Here is a 23,086-nt window from a genome sequence, read left to right as displayed (position 1 = left end):
GATCCTTTTACACTACTTTTGCTTCCAGACAAGGCTTTTTATAGTGCAATTGTGCAATCATCATGCCTTAATCATGGAATTGTATGAGGGGTTCAGACAAGTCACCTTCTACTTGTAACTTTCCTGTGTTTTCCCACCGCTTCTTCCATCTTTTTTTCTTTCCACAAAAAAATCAATTAACGAGGAAAAGACGGAATAGCTGGACAATGTATTTTGTTCAGTAGCCATCTGTCCGGAAGCACTCCTAAACACAGGATCATTTTCGCAATATCCCACAGTATATAAAGGAGATATATAAACATGATCCTGCAACTGCAAGCATGGGCTGTGGGCTTCACCACACGCTAAAATCCCGCATCCTTATCGGAGCTTCTGCTTTTGGAGTCTTTGCAGGATTAAGCTTGGCTCCTTTACACAGGCTGACATGGGCTGTTTTTATTTCTCGGCAAGTTGTATATGTTCCATTTCACAGCCACTAGATGGTGCTGCTGCTATAGTGCCATTACAGAAGTACAAAGCTGGCAAAGAGCTTCATTGTACTTCCTAGAGAAAAATTGCACTTTCCCCATGTTTTACAAAGGCAGGGTAAAAGTTATAAACCATGGGAGGGGCCCTGGAGGTTGACAACGTTGTGTAAAGGACCCATGAGTAACCAATCTTGACTGCACGATATAAGCCCCGTGTAGAGAAGCCCTGTAGTTTAATGAGAGTACTCTTAACTGTAACTTTCCTAACCACTCCTCTATTAATCCACACATTTTAGCCCAGTGGAAATGGGGTTGCCAGTCATAAGGATTGTCATGTCACAGAGGTGGGACAATGGCCTCCAGTGAAGACAACCTATTTCTAGGACTGAACTGTATCAGGAGGAAGGTGCTGAGAAGAAGAGACCTGGCAACAGATCAATTTGTTTTTCAGGCAAACATACTGCAGCAAGAACAATCAAACAAAAGTTAAACAAAGTTAAAGAGAGCAAAGAAGTGGCACATTTTAATCTGCTATTTAAATTAAAGGGGAAAAAGCCCTAAGAATGGGGTGGGGAGATGGATTCTCCTGAGGTTTGGACACTTATGACTGAGCCACCAGAATTCAAGTTACTGCAAGCCCAAGAAAACACACTGTTTGAGTTGATAACAGGCAGATATGTGAATCAGTGTGACGCAGTGGCCTCTAGAGCGGCTTTCCTCAACCTGGTGCCCTCCAATAGCCATGCTGGCCATGGATGATGGGAAATGTTGTCCAACACATCTGGAAGGCACCAGGTTGGGGACGGCTACACTAAAGTGTTGCACCTGGATGTGGGAAAACCAGCCTTATTCCCAAACTCAGACTTGGGATTACTGGGAGGCCTTGGGCAAGCTAGAGTCTCACAGCCTAACTTCTCTCAGAGATTAAAGTCAGTTAACCCCATATACACTGCCTGGGCCTCTGTGAATGTGATTGATACATAAATAAATAACATTTGGCATGGGAGTGTGTATACGGGCCTCAGCCCTCGAGGATAGAGCGCCCCTGAACAGGCACAATAAGTCAATGGTTTGGGACGGATCAATTTTCCAAATAGGACCCCGATTTTCATGTCATAGTAATGGGAGACAGAGCAAAGATGGAAAAGCAGTGTGTGCTGCAGGCAGGCACCAGCGTCCTGAACACTGTTCTTTCTTTCTTTCTTGCATTTCAGCCTCACTCACTCAACCCAGCCTCGCTAACAATTACATAGCAAGCAGCAGTGCCAGTTCCTGCTTAATAGCGGGGAGGCTGCCAAATCAAATTGAGTGGAGGAGTCAACATTCCTTTGCAAATGGATGTGCTCAGCGTCAGGAGGAATAAGCCTTCCAAACCACCGTTTGCACTAAATCAGAGCTGGCACCGTGAGTGAAAATACTGTTTGCATTTCAAGTTGCACTTTCCGATCCAAATCTGAGGCAAGACTGCTGCTTACCTTATATGTACACTTGTGGAGGTCACTAAGAACGCCACCTTTCTCTTCCTCCTCTTCCTTCACGGTCTCTTTTTCCTGAGAGAAGAGTCGCCGCCTGCCTGTTTTCTGTGGGATTTCGACTTCCTTCGCTTTGCTCCGGAAGCCATTTTTATGAACCACACCATTGATGAGTCCGTTTTTGGGCTCATACCGGGGCAGAGACTGGAATTCATAGTTGTTATCCGAATGTACCTCCAGAGGGCCTTTCCGCTTTTCTAGGATCTCCTTTTCAAAGAGGACTTCCTTCTCCAGTCTCTTGTGCTCCTCAGCAGAAAGGGAGTCGTAGGAGAGCAAGTACTGGCAGTAGGCCTCCTGCAGCTTTGCTAACCTGTCCTGTGCAGTTTTGGGGATGCGCAGCATGTCTGCCAGCTTGTTCCATTTCTTGAGGTCAGTCACTTGCTGCATGCCCCCCATTTCATTGATCAGTTGGAAAAAGCAGGCCAAATCTAGCTCACAGCCTCCTAGATGGCGAAGAAGTGGAACCATGACAGGAATGGGGGAAGAGGAAATACAGGAAATGGTTAGGACAACTGATAGCAGAACAAAGTGGGAACATAAAAAGCCGGTTCGCAGAGTGTTAACTGAACCATGATGTGCCGGGTTGTGTGCAGTGCACAAGCCACTTCTGCTTTGCATAACCAACCTCCTGTCAGCCCGAATGGACGTTGTTGCATGACGTGCGAACTCAGACGTTCTGAGTTGTTCGTGCGTTAAACAACCCGAAATTCACCTCAGAACTCATCAGTTAACTTTGGGTTGTTTAACCAACAAATAACCCATAGTGTCTGGGTTTGCACATCACACCACAACCTATGGTCAGGCCGATCGGAAGTTGACTGTGCAATGTGGAACCAGCTCGTGAACAGGAAACAACCCAAACCAAGTCATAAGGTCAGACCATTGATCCGTCTAGCCCAGTACTGTCGACACTGACCGGCAGCAGGTCTCCATGGTTTGAGGCACGATTCTTTCTTAGGCCTGCTTGGAGATGCCGGGGACTGAACCTGGGACTTTCTGCATGCAAAGGATGCGTTCTGCCCACTGAGCTACAGGCCCTCTCCATTCATTCAGGCTTGCTTTTTGTGGAGGTGGTAGCCTGTGCCTGGGCTATATTGTTGCAGATTATGGGAGCAGTTTCGCTCCATGCAAATTTTAAGAAATGAAGTAATACAAATTGCTGGATGTCAGGAAGGATTGTGCACAATCCTAGCTTTCTCCCTGACAGTTTTCCATGTCCAGTTGGGAATAGTGTAACACAGATACAGGATTACTACTTCATTAAGAGCTAGGCCCCTATCTTTAGAAATGGACTGAAAGCTAATCAGATGTTATTTCTGTACTTAAACAAGGCAAGCTGAAGAAAATAAAGCACTTCCAAAGTTTCCATCCCTTCTCCATGGCCACTGTTCCTGCCCTGTGATTTGCTACTTCCCAGGCCACCAGGATCAAGTTGTAACTGCCTTTAGAAATCTATACGCCTGGCAAACTGAACCTGCCCCACATAGGCTGTACTTCTCTCTCTGTGGGAAACTCCCCATGAGAGCTATACTACATGATTTCTTTTCCTCTCCCAACCTGGAAGGCCCTTGAAAGCTAAAAGAAGAAAGTGTTCTTTCAGCAAAGGCCATTACAAATGTCAGTAGTTAGTCGTAACCCCGGCGCACGACACAAATCTGCTCCAAATTGGTTTTGTCATCACTATTAACCATTATGGTACACAGCGCCAGTCCTCTCATGAGGTGGCGGAGCGGCAAATTGCACACTCCCTCCCCTTCACCAGGAGGACCTGCCACAGTCACGCTCCCTTCTTTTGCTGCCGCCGCCACCATCAGCAGCACCACCATGTCTTGCGCTCCCTCCCTCCCTCCTCCCCACTCACCCCATTTCTGCCGGCTATTCCGCAGATCCCCTCAGAGCAAGCCAGCAGGGAGCCAAGCTCTCTGAAGAGCCGCCTCAGACGGAAAACCAGCTGACGAGGCTCTTCAGAGAGATGTCCGTGCTCAAATGCCACTCTCTGGTACAGGCGATCTTCAGGGACACCCCTCCTCCCACAGTGTCTGACGCTAAGCAAGGTCCTCCATGTGCCCAGGTGTTTGGATGCAACCACCTCTCTGAAGAGCTGTACCAGCCGCTTTTCCAGCTACATGTCTCTTCAGAGAGCTCAGCCGCCTTGTATGGGAGTGGCGGCAGCAATTCAGTAGGTAGGGAAGGTGGGAGAGAGGTGGGGGGAAGGAGGGAGACCAACGCAGCGGGTGGGGGGAAGGGAGACCGATGCAGGGGAGGGAAGGGGAGGTGGCGAAGGCAGCAATGGTAGCTGGTGGCGGCACGGGCGCTCTCCTCCCTCAGGCAGCGGAAGAGTTTGTGCCAGTGTATGTTGAACAACCTGTTTCCTATATAAACATATAATAGCTCCTTGATCAGCTTTTATGCTATTTTTCCTTTGGGATAAATACTTTAGGACTGGACAGTAGTTACTGCATTTATCAAGCAGCTATGTGATGCAAGTATCAACCGACAGAAGCTCATGACTGTAATTCATTTGGGCTCATCTGATGTCAAAGTACTTTTACAGAGGTGACAAAATCTTTTGCCTATAATTAACGAGCATGCAACTACTGCTTTGACTTTGGCCAGTCACCCCATGGGAAAAAAAGGTGTGATTGCCCAGGGGCAAAGTAGCTATTCCATGTTTTGTCAAGAAGTGAGTGCTTCAAGACAATGCAAAAACAGGCCCACAGCACCTCTGTTTTCAATGAGGCTTGGTAGTTTTCTTGAGCAATTTTATGATGTCTGACCCTTAAGTAAAAGGAGGCCACTAGTACCCATTCTGTGTTAGTTGTAAAATGTATAAGATCAGCAAAATCCTATTTCCCAGGGGAAAGAGCCAAGGAGAAAAACAAGTGCACACTACATAAACTGTATTATTTGCTGGCAAGGGGCAGGCAAATCCAAAACCTTCTACTTGCTCTAAAGCTTGAGGAAAACCCTTTCAGGGCATCTCAGAAGGACAGTAGTTGTGATAATAAGATGCTGAAGCAAACAACTATCCATATTTAATTACAGCATTGCTAAAGGATTTTAACAATTAAAAGCCTAGCAAACGTTTATGAAATTGGTTGCACTAGCAAAATTAGGGTCAGTAAAATGACACATTTACTTGGACCAGCCAATGGTAACAATGCAATATGCAAGCTTCTGAGTTACATAGAACTCTTCTTCAGGCAGAATGTTCACAAAAAATGAGTATTAAGCCCTTGTCTGAAGGTTGGTGTATGATGTTCTTGCAGTCTTAATTTGTTTAGAATTTTGCCATCTGCTAAGGTTTTAGGTTGCACAGAGGCATGCTGAGGTCAAAAAGCTATGAAAGAGTTTACATCATGTTAGCTGATCTGTGAAACCTTCCTGAAGTTAGTCTCCTATGATTTGGTAAAAGAAGAGTAAGAGGAGAGAAGGGTCCTTAAAAAAAATCCAGCACCATTTCACTGGTTAGATGAAAACTGCAAATCTGTCATCTAGCACTTGAGCTTATAGTTCTAATGAAAAACAGGTAGCACTTTTACAAGAATCTTATGAATGTTATAGGTGAGGGGAAGTCTGTACAGCTGCTTAGTCATTATTCCCAATTAGAGAGATACACCCTACACCCTTTTGCCCCGAGGCCAGAAAGAAGGTCAAGTCAACACTTGGGACAAAAACCCAAACCAACTTGAATCATTTTGTTCTGATCCTTGGATTCCCACAGAAACCATAGCTTTGTTCCATTAATTGCTCAAGGACTGTTGCTGCCTGGTAGGTTTAAAATCCTTTTCAACTCTAATATTTAACTGGTTACATGCCATTTGCTAGGGAGAAATTGTTGGCTTTTGTAAGTTTTAGAAGAACACTGCTGCATAAGTACTTGGACACCAGTGAGTACATAGCACACACTGTTGAGAATTACGAAGTGATGCATAAGCCTCTGTTTAACGTTACTGCAAATGATCAGTGCAACGTCTGTGCATGTTGGTTAAGCAATCAGTTGTAAGCTATTAATTATATGCTTTAAGAAGATGATAACCCATGGCTGTTGTAGGGTTATTTAGGTTTGTTAACCCTCCAACAAGTCATGCCGCCCAGGTTCGGACAACACTATAAGCCACGGCTGGGTGGTGATTATGCAAATCGTGCCTGGCATATGCTGGGGCTCACAACAAGCCATGGTGGCTTTTGATTGTGCAAACCATCTCTAACATAGCAGTTCACATTTAGAATGTGAATGCCTAGCCTAGCCTTCCCCAACCTGGTGCCCTACAGATGTTTTAGACTTCCAACTCTCATCGCCCCAGCCAGCATGGCCAATGATCAGAAATTCTGGGAGGTGTAGTCCAAAATATCTGGAGGGTTACTCTACCTTATTCTTATCTTCAATCATTGGCTGCATTTGGATGATATACTCAATCACGGTTTAGAATTATGAGAATGAGTCTCAGGCTCACACGCTCCCCACCTCTCTTCCAGCACAGCTGCGAGATGAGAAGCTTTTGCTTCTGTTTAAGATTAACCGCAGTGTAGTGTATTGTCCAAACCTTAAACTCAGGTTAATCTTAAGTGGATCACTGCCTTGTTGTGGCGAAGGGGATTGCGTAACTCAGTGAAGCCATAAGCTATGCCATGCAGGGCCACCCAAGACAGACAGGTTATGGTGGAGAGTTCTGACAAAATGTGGTCCACTGGAGAAGGAAATGGCAACCCACTCCAGTATTCTTGCCAAGAAAACCCCATGGAACGGATCACAAGGCTAAAAGAGATGACACTGGAAGATGAGCCCCTCCGGTCGGAAGGTGTCCAATATACTACTGGGGAAAAGCAGAGGGCATTTCCAAGTAGCGCCAGAAAGAGTGAAGCGGCTGGGCCAAAGCCGAAAGGACACTCAGCTGTGGATGTGTCTGGTGGTGAAAAGAAAGTCCGATGCTGTAAAGAACAATATTGTTTCAGAACCTGGAATGTCAGATCAATGAATCAAGGTAAGCTGGAGGTGGTCAAACATGAGATGGCAAGATTGAACATTGACATCTTGGGAATCAGCGAACTAAAATGGACAAGCATGGGCGAATTTAATTCAGGTGACCATCATATCTACTACTGTGGGCAAGAATCCCTTAGAAGAAATGGAGTAGCACTCATAGTCAACAAAAGGGTGGGGAAAGCAGTACTGGGGTACAATCTCAAAAATGACAGAATGATCTCAATACGAATCCAAGGCAAACCATTCAACATCACAGTAATTCAAGTCCATTCCCCAACCACTGAGGCCGAAGAAGCTGAGATCGATCGGTTCTATGAAGACCTACAACACCTTCTAGAACTAACACCAAAAAAAGATGTCCTCTTCATCATAGGGGATTGGAATGCTAAAGTAGGAAGTCAAGAAATCACCAGGATAACAGGCAAGCATGGCCTTGGTGTACAAAATGAAGCAGGACAAAGGCTAATAGAGTTTTGCCAAGAGAACACGCTGATCATAGCAAACACTCTTTTCCAACACCACAAGAGGCGACTCTACACATGGACATCACCAGATGGTCAATATCGAAATCAGATTGATTATGTCCTTTGCAGCCAAAGATGGAGAACCTCTATACAGTCAGTAAAAACAAGACCTGGAGCTGACTGTGGCTCAGATCATGAGCTGCTTCTTGCAAAATTTCGGCTTAAATTGAAGAATGTAGGGAAAACCACTAAACCATTCAGGTATTACCCAAATCATATCCCTTATGAATATACAGTGGAGGTGAGGAATAGATTTCAGGGATTAGACCTGATAGACAGAGTGCCTGAGGAACTATGGACGGAGGTCCGTAACATTGTTCGGGAGGCAGCAACTCAATCCATCCCCAAGAAAAAGAAATGCAAGAAAGCCAAGTGGCTGTCTGATGAGGCTTTACAAGTAGCTGAGGAAAGAAGGGAAGCGAAAAGCAAGGGAGAAAGGGGAAGATATACCCAACCAAATGCAGATTTCCAGAAAATAGCAAGGAGAGACAAGAAGGCCTTCTTAAATGAACAATGCAAAGAAATCGAGGAAAACAATAGAATGGGAAAGACTAGAGATCTTTTCAAGAAAATCAGAGATCTCAAGGGAACGTTTTGTGCAAAGACGGGCATGATAAAGGACAAAGAAGGCAGGGACCTAACAGAAGCAGATGAGATTAAGGAGAGGTGGAAAGAATACACAGAAGAACTATACAGCAAAGATCTTAATGTCCCTGATAGCCATAATAGTGCGGTCACTGAACTTGAGCCGCACATCCTAGAGAGTGAAGTCAAGTGGGCCTTAGGAAGCATTACTAACAACAAAGCTAGCGGAGATGACAGTATTCCAGCTGAGCTATTTAAGATCCTAAAAGATGATGCTGTTAAAGTGCTGCACTCAATATGCCAACAAATTTGGAACACTCAACAATGGCCACAAGACTGGAAAAGGTCAGTTTACATTCCAATTCCAAAGAAGGGCAATGCCAAAGAGTGTTCAAACTACCGTACAATTGCGCTCATTTCACATGCCAGCAAGGTGATGCTCAAAATCCTACAAGCTAGGCTTCAGCAGTATGTGAACCGAGAACTACCGGAAGTACAAGCTGGGTTTCGAAGAGGCAGAGGAACTAGAGATCAAATCGCCAATATTCGCTGGATCATGGAGAAAGCAAGAGAATTCCAGAAAAATGTCTATTTCTGCTTCATTGACTAAGCTAAAGCCTTTGATTGTGTGGATCACAACAAACTCTGTCAAATTCTTAAAGAGATGAGAGTACCAGACCACCTTACCTGTCTCCTGAGAAACCTGTACGAGAGTCAAGAAGCAACAGTAAGAACCAGACATGGAACAACCGAGTGGTTCAAAATTGGGAAAGGAGTATGACAAGGCTGTATATTGTCGCCCTGCTTATTTAACTTATATGCAGAGTACATCATGAGAAACGCCGGGTTGGATGAATCACAGGTCGGAATTAAGATTGCCGGGAGAATTATCAACAACCTCAGATACGCAGATGATACCACCCTAATGGCAGAAAGCGAAGAGGATCTAAAGAGCCTCTTGTTGATTGAAGGCAAAAGGAGAACGGGATGGCAGAGGATGAGATGGCTAGATAGCATCACCGATGCAATGAATATGGACTTGAGCATGCTCCGGGAGAGAGCGCAGGACAGGAAGGCCTGGCGTGCTATGGTCCATGGGGTCACGAAGAGTCAGACACGACTGAACAACAACAAACATGGTTAGTTGGAACAAGCCAAATTTCTAAACTATTATTAAGTTGGCTTGTTTCAACAAACCATAGTTCAGGTTAACGAAAGCGTAACCAGGTTCTACAAGCTGTGTTTAATGTCAAGCAGAAGCGAAAACTTCAGAACTTCCCTTCACGGCTGCACCAGAGGAGAAGGGGGCATGTGAACTCCTGAGGCTCACAACAGTTCATTCTTGTAATGCTAAACCATGATTTAACATTACATCTGAACAAGGACAGTGAAGTTAAATACATTCACGTGCAAATTTAATCAGAAGCACGAGGAGGTCGAGCCACCAACTAAAGCATTTCACATTGCCTATCACTTGCTTTTTAACAAATTACTTTATTGATTCAATTTAAATACATTGCCTGTTACCAAATCATCAATATAAGTGGGGGTTCTGAGATACTAAAGGAAGTGTGGGATAATAAACAAAGGCTAGAATCCTGTGCATCATTAAGCTGCTTAAATCCCACTGAAGTAAAAAAAAAAAAAAGCTGCCAATTACAGCTTACCATCACTAAATCTTAGAACTTAATTTAAAAACCTACTTTTTACTACAAGAAGAGGCCATATTTAATAGCTTCTTTTTCATTGCCAGAACCAAAATAGCCTTAAAACAAGGGTATCTGCAACTCTAAGCAATACTGATTAAAATTTGACCCCCCAATAAAAACTGACCTCCCCAATCAAACTGATTAAAATTTGCAACTCTAATAGTAGCTCAAGCAAATTTATTAATTTTTAAAATTGCTTATGAACAGCAGATAAAAAAGAGCTTCTTCAAAAAACTAAAGGGTGCTTTTAAGAAAACTCTTAAAACTCTTCACAAACATCACACCACTTCTTGAAACATCCGGTCAAGTGCTTCATATCTGATGGCAGATGGGAAAATCATCAATTTACTGGAGGGAGCAATCCTATGTCCCCTAGACAGAGTCTGGGAGACATAGAATTGTTCAGTTTTCTGGATCCGAGCTTGAATACAGGGCTCTGCACTCCCTGCCTGCTCCCCCAGCTGGTGCGGAGAGAACCGCAACTGGCCACCTCTGGGAGGGGAGGGTGTTCTTAGGTGGCTGGCTTATGCCTTATTGCCACCCCAGCCTCCTTCCCTCCCTCTCCCTGAAGCCTTCGCTAGATGGGAGAAATCGCCCATCTAACTGAAATGCAGCTACATTGGATACACGTAAGCCTCCATGTTTGGAGGCTTATGTGCACCCAGGGTGCAACCCGTAGGACTGCGCCCTAAATGGTCTAACATAGTACAGGTACCAGTCTTTACAGCCACCTACTGAGAAGGTTAATGAAACCCCAATTTTGCAACAAACTGCACTTTACTGCTTATTATTCAAAAGTTGTGAATCACTGAAAATGTGTGATTTCAGCTGTTCAGATATTGAAGTGGAAATCAAGAAAAGATGACTGGGGTAGAGTGGAAGGAATGTTTCAGGAAAAAGTAGTTTTGGGGAAGGAAAATAGTTAATTTGTTGTACACTGTTACTACACACACCTTCCTTGGAAAACCCCTAAAAATCTTTGTGTAATGAAGACCAAGGATACGCCATTAAACATGTATCTGATCACTCCTTTTTCTTTTGGGATAATATGGGAGTGTCTTGAAACCTGAGTACAGATGCCTCTTTTGCTCTAGGGGAAAAAAGAAAAATTGCTCTATAACTAGTGACAAAGGATTAATGTGTCTAAGCGAATCCTACAAGAGAAACATCCCTGTATCCACCTGCACTGCACCTAGGATATGAATCACTCAGAGAAGTGTAGGCTCCTGCAGTTTTCAGAAGGGATCAGTCAATTAGAAAAGAAATGGATGTTCAAAATGGCCACCTGCTATGAACTGCAAGAGGTGGCCAGTGAAAACAAAGCACTCACCTATGAGTGGAAGCTCGTCCATAGTAATGCCCTGAGATTTGAGGTGCTTCTTGATACAGGCCAGCCGCTGCACGTTGGGTCCCCAGCGTCTGCTCAGCTTGTGAATGTGCTGAATCTGGGTCACAAAGCGCATTTCTTCATTCAGCTTGCACTCGGGCCTCCAGTCAGGAGGAGGGATCACCCTGCACATCCCATACTTCTCAACCTGAGCACGGATTGACTCAATGTATATCAGCGGGTCATGGAACTCCTTCGGGGAAGGCTGGAGGATAGGAATCTCCTCCATCATGGCCCACCCAGACTTGATGCTACCCTTCTCGAGCTTCCCCGTTGAGTCGTGTGGCTTGTGCAAGGACTCTGTTTGAGAGGTAGAATGATTTTCACAGGAGGCATTTTCAGTTTTGCTATGTGCTTGTTTCCCTGGTGTGTTCTTCCCAGCAGCAGCTCTCTTCGGCCTATTCCTTTCCAGACTTTTCTGTGGCACTTCCTGACTTCCAGGCTTTTTCACGTGGCCATTCAGCAAAGGCTTCTCCACAGGGGCCTTTCTGCTTGGGGCTTCAATCATATGGGCCGCCCCCTTTATCTTCTTGGTCGGCAACTGTGTTTTTTCTATGTGGTTTGCCTCTTCCAGCCTCCTTTTTGAATTGCGCAGCCCCTCCCTCAACTGCCTCCCTACCTCCTTAGTGCATGTCTTTTGGTTCAACTTGCCATTGACCTTGACACCATTAACAGCAGGACTGTTGGGCTTGGCCGCTCCAAGGGATAGCACCTGTTTGCGGGTTTTTGCATTGCTACTTTCCATTTTCCCTGAGATTGTATGGTTGACAGGTGAACTGGGCTTGTGGTGATTTAGTTTGGTTTCCTTGACCAGTTCTTTCTTGGCTTTGGTGTATGTGACAGTTCCCTTTGTCACTGTTGCAGTGTACTTCACAGTTTTGGACGGTGAAGGTCTGACTTCTCTCATCTTTTTGGCACTGGCTGTGTTTGCACTCACAGATGACATTCGAGTGATACCATTGACCTTTGAAACCTGGGGAAGCCAGGAGGGCCACAGAGCAGGAGGAAGAAGAGAGAAAACAGGGGGAAGGGGAGAGGATAAATTAATAACAATTTGCAGTAAGCTTTGAAGGTCACAGTTCTCTAAAAAAAACACTTTGAAAAAGCCACATCATGGAGCCCTTTGGCCATGTTAGGTTACAATATATGGCATTATGTGCCATCTCTATGTCACGGACTTCACTCAGTGGAGAGCAGAATCAGACACATTTTTTAAATAAGGAAAGGAGAAAAATACAAAAGAAGTGTATGAGGTGTGTGTCTATCCTTCAATCATCTGACACTGTCTACTCTGAGTAAGATAGTGCATCTGTTCATTATCTCTGCTTTATAATGGGGTTATGCATATTGTGGTTTGGCTCTGGAAGGGGCCTGGTGCCCCACCCACAGCCCTAGAGCAGCAAACAACCTTGCTGCTGCCAGAACTTACTTCTTCCACTGCTACCATTTCTGAACGTCTAGTACAGTAAAAGTATTCCCCATGTAGATAAAGGCATCCTCAAAATGGCCACTGTTCAAAAACAAACACAAAGTGATGACTGGGCAGTTCTTAAATAGCGGCAGTAGCAAAAGTAAGGATGTGGGGGCAGCACCAAGAGGTATAGCAATTGGGAGTATCCAAATTCTCCAAATCTGTTTTGGGATAAAAGGTTTCCATATTCAAGGTTGGAATCTGTCCACTCTCGGTCTATTGGGGTTTCTCCCAGAGCCACATGCATAATCCCCAACTTTACAGTACCACAAGAGCAGATGAATCTAGCCTTCCCACTACAACCAATCCTCTTTTTCTGACATTAACACCCTTTCCCTGCCCAACTCCCACGTGCCAGATATGTCCACTCATTGCCTATTAAACCGATCAGAAACTGAACACTAGCAACTAATACTAACTCTAAGGGAAAATTGCCAGAATCTCTCACCATTTCACTTCCATCCTCCATCACGATTTTTTAAAAGCCATAAAATAATAACTTTAAATAATTACAAGGGCACACACAATTATGTCCAATATGTACCCAAGAGATTAGCCTGGCTCTGAAGGATCCAGCTTTTAAAATGAACTCATAGTGAGGAGGCACATATATTATATAATAAATTTTTGTCCAATAGTTATGAAATGTGCAGATGCTTATTTATTGATTTTCAAGAAGTTTGATATCCAGGCAGTTACACTTTTATTCAGCAGGCACAATCCACCTAAGGGCTGGAAGGAATATCCACTGAAAATTATCAAATAGGAGTTAGTCACAACTAACAATTTCCATTGATTTCAATGGGAATTAGTTGCAATTAATATTTGTTGAATTTTCCCCAGTATTTCTTAACTATATAATATCTTCAGAACTTGACCAACATTAGACAAAAGCCGCCTAGCTTTGTCAAAGGCAAGACAAGAATAGTTATTTCACGGGAACATAGACATCTACAAACCGTGCCACGTGCACTTAAAATGGTACAGTGGAGACAGTGGCCAGGTTCCCACGTCATCTTAAACCATGGTGGTGTATATGCTAAGCACAGTAGCTTAGTTTTCTAATAGCCTACTGTGCCCTGACAGACGGGCAGAAAAATAAGCTATTGTGTGTAGCTTATTTCTCCCCAGTTGCCCCTCCCTCCCCCTCAGTCCTCCAGCCCACATCCCAGGGAACCTGGTGGCAGACCCATCTTGTCTGCTGCCAAGTCCCCTTTCCTGGCTCCGATCACAATCGCAATCAGGGTCAGGGCCCTTTCTTTAATGTTCCTGGTTGCATTTTTGTGCAAAAATGAGACTGGGAACCTTGCCCGCACTTCTCCATAATTTTTCCCATGTCTGCAAATGGGGCTTCCCATTTGCGCACATGGGTAAAACAATTAATTTTTTTGCCCAAGCATGCAAGGATGCAGGTGGGGAGAGCCAGTATCTAGTCCCCGTTGTGACCGCTGTCTCCACTTTGCTTTTGAGAGCTGTCAAAAATGACAGCTCTCAAAAGCAAGGTGGAGAGATCCCTATGGGAGCTGGGAAAGCACCCCATTTCTTCTGAGGAAACAAAAGAGGGGAGGGGTGGGAGGGGGCACCCCCTCTCTCCCCTCCCTGTGCCTGGCCCCTTTGCTTCCTCAGAAGAAGTGGGGCACAACAACTTTTTAAAATTCTTCATTCCGTTTTTGCGAAACAACGGAAGACATTAAAAAAATGGAAAGGGGGGCAGGGGGGAGTGGATGCTGCAGAGAGGGGGCCCTTGGGTGCCAACCCATCCCACCCCAGCACAAATGGGGAACTGGCTGGTAAGCAGGTGTTTCAAAGCAAGGTGGTAAAGAGCCCCTCTGCTTTCCTCCACTGCACTCTGGAACACCCGCTTCCCAGTGGGATTCCCCTTCCTGCCAGAGTGGGGGGACACCCAAAAGCCCCCCCACTGGGGCCCCCCACTGGGGAACCCCTCACTCCCCCAAAGCCTTTTTCCAGCAGTCGGGGGGAAAGGTTTTCTCTTAAGGCCCGATTGTTAAAACTCAGAAAATGGAATGAAGGCATGGAAAGGGAGGAGGGGGTGCCCTAGTGGGGGGGAGCTTTGAGGTGTTCCCCACCCCGGCATTTAGGAGGATCCCTTTGGGAAGTGCCTTCCACCCTGCTCCTAAATACCCATTTCCTAGCAGGTTCCCCTTAGTGCCGGGGTGGGGGAACACCCAAACACCCCCCACACTGGGGATCTCACTCCTGCCCGGATCCCAGTCCTTCCCCCCCAAAAAAAGCTTTTTCCCCCCAGTTCAGGAGACGGATACTTGGCAAGACTTGACTTTTTAAACTCAAGCCTCACCAAGCATCCATCTCCCGAACTGGGGGTGGGGATGCTTTTTTGGGAGGGAGGACTAAGTTGGGGAGGGAGGTGGGCACCTTGGGGTCCCTCCCACCCTGGCACAAAAGGGGATTTTGTTGGGAAGCAGGTGTTTAGGTGTCAGGGTGGAAGGAAAACATAAGGAGTCTTCCTTTCTGCTTTCGTTCCACCCCGAGGACCCCCCTCTTGGGCACCCACTACCCCCGGCCCCACACCTCCCCACCTCTGTCCCTCCTTCCAAAAAAGCCTTTTCTGCCCCTAGTCTGGGGGGAAGGTTTTCTCTTGCAGCTTTAGTTTTTTAAACTCAAGCCTCAAATGAGAACCTTCCCCCTGACTGCCAGGAAATGCCTTTTTTCGGGGGGAGAAGGTGTGTCTGTGTGTGTGTGTGGGGGGGGTGAGTGGATGGAGGGGAGCCCCCTATGGTGATGACCCACCCCAGCATGAAGGGGAAACCCTTGGGTAAGTGGATATTTAAGACAAATGGGAAACACACAGGGAAATGTGTGTAACTGTAACCCTTTTCTTCCACTCCCCTCCCTTTAAAATCACCCACTTCCCTGTGTTTCCCATTCATGCTATTGCGGTGGTGGGGCCTTGGGGGGTCCCCCACATGGCTCACTACTCCCTACCCTGGCACCCCCCTACTAGCCATAAAAAAAGAAATTTCTCTTTTCCCAGATGGGAGACTTTATAATCCCCAATGCAAGCCAATGAAGGACACCTCTATTGCCTTGCATTAGGACTTAAAGGTGCCCAGTCTGGAAAATTGGGGCGGGGGGGGGGGAGAATCCAAGGCACACCCAGACTGTGTTACCCCCACAATCCTTGGGGGAGGCTTGGATTCCCTCCACCCCCATTTCTGCCATTTTTAAGAATTTCCCCAGTCCCATTGTGTGCAAAAATGGGTCTGAGAAATTTTTTTAAAAGTGCTCCTCCTGAAAATAGGATGTTGGAGCAACAGGACCCATGGCAGGGGGGATTTCCCCACCTCCCAATTTTGGGGAGGAGCACTTTTAAAATGCAACAGAAGCCTATGAAGCTCATTGCCCATAGGCTTCCATTGAGCTTGATGCCCGTCACTTTGAAAATCAAATGGAATCCAATGGGGAACGATCTGCATTGGATTCAATCTGATTATCAAAATGATGGGAAGGCGGGCATGGGTAGCGGCTTGGGTGTGATCGCGAATGGTGATCGCAGCCCCACTGGGTATGACCGGCACAGGTTTCTGCTGCTCTTGTCAAGTGGCTTGCTGGCCGATGCCCTTTACCCATGATAGGCTGACAGATGACATGTTAACCCATCATGGGTAAAATAACCCATGCTGTGGGTTCCCAGGGTGGCTTATTTTGGGTAAATAAGCCACTGTGGGTGACAAAAACAGCACACAGATGATATGCTAACCCACCATGGGTTACTCAGGATAATAAACCATCGTGAGTTAACGAGTTGTCTGAACCCAGTCAGTGTTTGTGATGTTTCTTCTCCAAACGGTGCTGGAGAAGACTGAGGCTACAGTGAAAGGCAAAAGGGTGCCTGTTATCCCTTCCTACTTCTTAATGTCATCTCTCATCATGCATGCCCCTCCACAGAGAGGTAGGTGTGTGCATGTATGTTTGTTTTAATATCAAGTAACAAAATACAGTAGTCCAATATTTAATTGTTAGAACTCAACCAATTGGGGGGGGGACCCCAAGACAATCACCTTCAGGCAGCCAAGTTTAAGTAATTCAACACTGTGTTATTTAACTGCTGAAGCCCAACAACTAAGAGGCAACACACTGGTATCCTGAAGAGCAGAATGGCACAATAAGCATCGCACAGTAGTCGTACAACTTATCTTCCCAGCTGTGATCATATACTCAATAGAGTACTAGGTTAAATGTGAATGAGGGTGCAAAAATGTCAGTGAATATGTATTATAATTAGCCTTAGAAGATATTATCTGAAGGTACAGGAAATCATCAACTTGAACCCATATCCTCCAAAGACTGCGCTTCCCTGGCGTCGCATTGCCAGTGCCATGGAAGGCAAAGCTGTGCCACTGTAAACCGCTGCAGTGGCAGGAAGATGTGCAGCAGCGGCAGCTTCACCTGCCTCCGCAGCACTGTGAAGCTAGACCTGTCCAATTTTGCCCTGCCATGAGGACAGGTTTACAACCACACATTTCACTTATTTTTCTTTGGAACAGGAAAGCAACCCCAAATGCCTACCTAGAAGCAAAAGTACAGCAATGGGAGACACCTTTGCTTCAACCACAAAGAATGCACTATTTATGTCTGTAGCTCAAGCAGTAAAGTTCTGAGAAGGAAGCCAGAAGGTTCACTGTCCAAGGCAGATACGTGGGGAGGGATATTTTGGGTCCAAGCAAATTACTTATTTTTCTCCAGTATGGCTTTTTGTTACAATTGCTGCTTCTGCCTGATTGACCTCCTGCAATTGTCTCAGTGTTAAGTATTGTAAAAGAGTCACACATATGCAAATCAGATGACAGAAGCTGCAATGTTGTGCTAACAAATCACAAAAAAAGCAACTAGGCCACTTTACACACCAGGAAACCAATAAGAAAGCATGACGAGGGATATAGATATGATGCAACAACACAGAACACAAACCGTAAAATGTAAGGGCATAAAATCATGCTTTCCAGCTGACAAGGAACTGCAAATTATGATATTTAGGTTTGAAATATTCTTAGATGGTACTGGTGACTGAGGCATGCTCTCAACCTCCTAAAAAGCAGCCTGCTTACTTCAAATACTCACATAAAACACAAGTGTACAACAGATATAGCAAACTGCAAGTATATAGAAGAGAGGGGAAGCCAGAACTACCCAGAGATTCTTAATTAATACTTTTGCGATTCTTTATTCTCTCATTTGGAGAATATAAACCATTTTACATTTCCCCCCTCTCAAGGTTTATGCATTCTAATATGAAATGCATATCCAGTATACATACCCATTACATCAGATGTGTTGGAGCCATAGTTTTACTGTAAGATGTAAATGGTTTAAACATAGCATACCTATCTTCCATAAAAGGATGGCCAAAGCTTGCCTGATATCTGCAGTTGTTCATATTAAGCACACATGGTATATTTGGGGTGCATGATAATAAGATACAGAAAGTCTTGCCCAGATTTTCTATCACACCAATTACTGCAGGAATTTCAGATTCCCAAACTAAGCAGACTCATCTCTTACAAGAAGTACCTTCAGTCCCAATCCAAAGTATACCAGCATTCACCAATCTAGTTCATACATAATTCTAACCCATGGTGTATTTAACCCATGCACTGTTGATTTCTGGGGTGTATAAAACCAGCCACGCGAACAAACCATGGTTTGTTAACTATGAACAACCCAGAAAGAGACCCATGGTTTGTTGTTGGGTTGTGAACTCTGAGTTGTTTAAACCATGGGTTGTAGTTACGGATGAACCCAGAACCATAGGTTGTTCATGGGTTGTTCTGCCAGACTACAAAGGCAGCAGGCAAGACTGGTAAAAAAAACCCAAACCAGCTGCTCTACATGTAAGTACTACAGTTCCGCAAGGGCATTTGGGATACAGGGAGGGAACTGGCAAGGAGGAGGGAAACAAACACGTTATGCATTAGCATCATGTGTGAACTAGGTCTACTGTCCCCAGATTTTTCTCCTTGAACTCTTATCACCTGCAGCTAGGGATGTAGGAACTGGGAAAAATCCGCTCCATCTGTGTTTCGCGGATTGTCATGCGCCTTTTGTTTCATCGTCCACTCACAAGACAGATGCAAATTGTTTTTCGTCATGAGGAAAAATATGCAAATTACATAAGTATTTACATAATTTGCCTTAGTACATAACATTTAGCGTATTGTCCCCCATTCCATTTAACGTTTCCTCCACAGAAACTTACATATTTTTCTACGAATTTATGTGTGCAAATTTCGGGAAAGTACAAAAATCATCCAAAAGCCCCATGGACTCAGTGTGGCCTGAGGGGGTTGCTCTGCAGCGGATTCCGCAGGTCGGATTCTTAGAAATCTGAGCTCATTTTAGTCCGTCTCAAATTTCTCCAGCATTGATAGCCTTCTAAACCTAGTAAGAGTTTGCCTTTCACAGGGCTTCAGCTGTTGGAGAACACAAGTAAAAAACAAATCCCTAATGAAATTCAACTGTTTTCCTCAATACCATCATAGATAAAGGAGTTTCTGTAACATGGACAAAAACAAACATTTTAAAAACAGAGAAACATTTGACACTTATTTAGAGTCAGAGTTGCTAAGCTCCTGTGAGGAACTCAGAAGTACTGCTATTCCTACCCAAGGGGCTTTCAAGAATAGGCAAGCAGGTAAGGAGTTGAAGGAAAAGGTCAGGGAAGAAGGAACAGTGGAGAATAAAGCAGAATGTGGAGGTGTGGTTAGTCTGGCTCTGGAAAAGGAGCTGCTGGAAATGAAGGTCTTAAGAACAAATGGATTTAATCTGAGAAAAAGGTGTGCCAGTCAGAGATGGAAGAGCCAAGGACAATGAACTGCAGATGAATTTCCAAGAAGCAGAGGGAAAAGGGTAGTAAAGGGAGACAAAAGGAGTGCTTTTAAATGGGGCTTTATCCTGCAATTGCCCTGCTGGAATTTTACCTGGCATCCAGACGCCATTATCTTTCACTTGTAACTCTCCAGTGTTTTCCCACCACTTCTTCTGTCTTTTTTCTCTCCCCCCCGCCCCCCTTCCATTACGGAAAGTTGGAATAGCTGTCTTTTGACAGGTAGTGCTGGGATCCACCCAAGGTATCAGTTGTGAAGGAGTGGCAGAACTTAAACATAATAAGACTAAAACCCTGAACCTGGTGCAGAGAGCAACAGGCACCACAGATCTTATGAAAGAGGTATCTATTTAAGCAGAGTGCCCTACAGAGATCTCAGAATGGTTAAGAAGGAGTCCTAGATTCTGGTTCCTTTAAAAAAAAACTTGTTTCATTCTTAACTGGCCTTGACTAAAACCAATGCAAAGTAGCCACAACAATCTAACAAGCCAGTCTTAGTTAGCCTTAGAAATGGCTTCAGGACAGGGTAAGATTTTATCATGACAAAATCTCTGTTCGGACGTTTGGAAACCCCTTTCTTCATGAGAGCAGCCCCCCCGCTCCCCCAATTCTTAGCCAGTTTTACACCAGAATAAAAACTGCCAGGACAGAAGCTTCTGATACTGCATGGGGAATTTCAGGAATTGCAACTTATCATAACTAGTTATATGCATAAAAACTACTTTAATTATACATCCATTTCGATCCTTCTGAGTCAGCTACAAAACTGCATGGGTACATATACTTTGTACATACACTATTTTCTATCTTCTAAAACTGTACATATCAGTATTTGGGTGTGCAGTAAATATTCTTAATTTCCCGTTCTGAGTCCTCTATACAGATACTGGAAGGCTAATATACTGTGGAAAACTTTGCTGGGTGCTGCTGACTTTTCTAGGTCTGCTCACAATGAAAACCTTTCAGACATTTTACTTCCTTCTCCAAAAAGAGGCTTGTTGCATATCGCATAAACAGGAAGAGCGTGCCCTGATTCAGAGACAATACACAAAGGCCAATGCAGACCAGATCACACTATATATTAAGCTGCAACAAACCTCTTCAACCCAGAAAAATATGAGAAAAAAAAACAACCTTACCCAGTCATGCTGAAGAGATTCTAGATTTCACATTGTTAAAAATTGCCTTAGAAGAGCCTGCGAGGTAACTGGTACCGAAAAAAGCAAAAGGAATTGCAGTAGGCAGTTTTGTTACCTTTCTACTGTTGATATGTCTCCCCTCATTAACCACATACACACAACCTTTGCGAGCCAGCCTAATAAAATGGCTCCACTGCCCAGCTGCGCAGGATCACCACAGAGTTCTAGAGCCAGAGTTCCATCCCGAGGCAGTGCTTACACTGAGTGCATAAGAAAGAAGTCAATTTAATTGTAAAAATAAGTAACAGTGATCAATCATTAGACTTTATCACTTGTTACACCGCACAAGCTCATCAGGTTTAAAAAACACACCACACACTCCCTCACAAAATATACAATTACTCTTTTCTATTTCTTGTCCCCCCTGCCCCCACCCCCAAAACCACACTCAGATTCAGATACACATTTTATCACTCACACTCAATTGTAACCAACGTTTGCCTAATCCAGTGAAATTCCATTGAACTCTTTTATAAAAATTGAAATACAAGAACCCATCTCAGTCCGGAGACAATATTTTGACCTTCACTTGCATAACAGACAGAGGGCCTCAATGAGTTACATTTCCTCTCCTCTCAACCCCTGAGGGGATTGAAGAGGGGGCTACAGAGCACGGGAGAGAAAGTATGTAAGCAACAGAAAATGTACACCAGAGAACGAGAGAGAAATGTGAAGGTCTATGAAACAGGGAGGATATTACAGGAAAAACGAAAGGGTTTTGGAGCTAAGACTCAAAAGAAATTTCCTCTTTTGGGGCAAAACTATAATTTGACATTAATCTCAAAAGCAGGAACATAATGCTGTGCTAAGCTGTAAATCTTTATATCTGCCCATGTCTAGTCATACTGAGAAAACAGCTTTTCCATTACAGGAGTTCAGACCTACAGTGAATTTATCCAGAGACTCAAAAGAATAGTGACTGAGGTTACTTTCTAGGATTAGCCTGAGGAATCAAATAAGATATTTCATCCTTTTAATATAGTAACACTAACTACTCTTGCCTAATTATGGGAAAGGAGCTTTATGGTTCTCCCCATCCAATTTCATTACTACATTTGTGACTATTCTGTATATATGTTTAGCATATGCTGATATCCCTATCTGAAAAGCAAACAAATGTATGAGAACCCTATTTTTTTAATTCAAGGTTGAAAAAACAGTTACATTAGTAGGAATGCCTTCATATCTCAGCCATCCAAAGCTTTTCACACTGACTTCTCAGAAGCCCCAACACCATTCTGTGAAGACCACACTTCCTTCCTCAGCTTTATCTGTCATTTGTTCCCTTCCTAAAAATACGAATGCCTTATGTTCCTCTCTCTGCTTCAAAAACACTGCCCCTAAAACCTGCAGATACTGTGAAAAATTAAGCATAAAAAATGAACTCCCTAAATGTTTCAAATTCATCTTATCATTCCCACAAAATGGCTTAACAGGTTATCTGCAGCCAGACAAATGGAGTTCTTTTCATTTTTGTTGTTTTTCTTCAGTCATCTGTTTATACTTTAATGCAGGCCCTATCGCTGCTGTTGTTTTTAATGGTGTACAAACCTCTGTGTTTTGTCACATGTCTTGTGCTGTCTATTTCCCAGCTTTCCTGGACCATCCAGGACATATATCCAGTGTAGAGTATTTAAGGGATCTCTGAGCCAATCATATGGTTAATGCTGAGATTCCGAGCTGTCTCAGTTACATTCTGGGATTGCGGGGAATCTTCATCTTCAAATTCTGGTCAGTTTACCTGTTCACATGAACACAGCAACAAAAATGCATAGTCATATGAACATTATGGCCAGGTTTGGACGATCTTTATTGGCTTCACAAACCAGAGTTTATGAAACCAGGAATGAGCATTGGGGCTCAGTACTCCTCCTTTGCCTCTCCCCTCCCTGGCCTCAGCACTTCATTTCTGGTTTGTATTAAAGACAGAATTTCCAGTTTTATCTGAACCAGGGAACTCTGTCTGTTAACAAACAAAATATCCGTTAACTGGCAGTCAGTTAATTAACAAAATATCAGTTATCATACCAATCTGATCCTGTCTTATGATCCTCGTTAACTGATATTAAGCTAGAGATATAATGGGAAACCATGGCTTAATACAAACCAGGAATAGTGTGATATTCCTTGTTTCCAGACATAGGAAACTTATGGCTTAATGTAAGCCAGGAATGAAGCAACGAAGTCCAAGTGTGAGGGGAGAAGGGAAGAGCATTTTGTCCTGATGCTCTTTCCCAGCTTCATAAACCATGGTTCATGGTTTATGAAGCCAGGACAGATCATCCAATCCTGGCCTATAAGTAAGTCCCACTTGTGTTAGTCCTCCTATTCCTGCATATGAGCCTTAAGAATGTCTGTGTTGA

General features: G+C 44.3%; 1 protein-coding gene across 8 annotated transcripts in view; it reads right to left on the bottom strand.

Moving 5' to 3' along the window:
- JARID2 (jumonji and AT-rich interaction domain containing 2) overlaps nt 1–23,086 on the bottom strand; it is a 252,410-nt gene that overhangs the window by 26,674 nt on the left and 202,650 nt on the right. For all 8 annotated transcript variants that reach the window (XM_084850264.1, XM_084850269.1, XM_084850266.1 and 5 more), the window contains 2 exons: nt 11,135–12,164; nt 1,943–2,442 (listed from right to left, as the gene is read on the bottom strand). In XM_084850264.1, coding sequence (XP_084706390.1) covers nt 1,943–2,442; nt 11,135–12,164 — 1,530 coding nt within the window. The remainder of the gene's footprint in view (nt 1–1,942; nt 2,443–11,134; nt 12,165–23,086) is intronic.

This window comes from Heloderma suspectum, chromosome 4 (assembly GCF_057233095.1).
Source record: "Heloderma suspectum isolate Gila_16-S chromosome 4, 16-S_ref, whole genome shotgun sequence".
NCBI lineage: Eukaryota > Metazoa > Chordata > Lepidosauria > Squamata > Helodermatidae > Heloderma > Heloderma suspectum.
The sequence above is the reverse complement of the archived record's forward strand: the minus strand, read 5'-3'. Positions and strand labels throughout refer to the sequence as shown.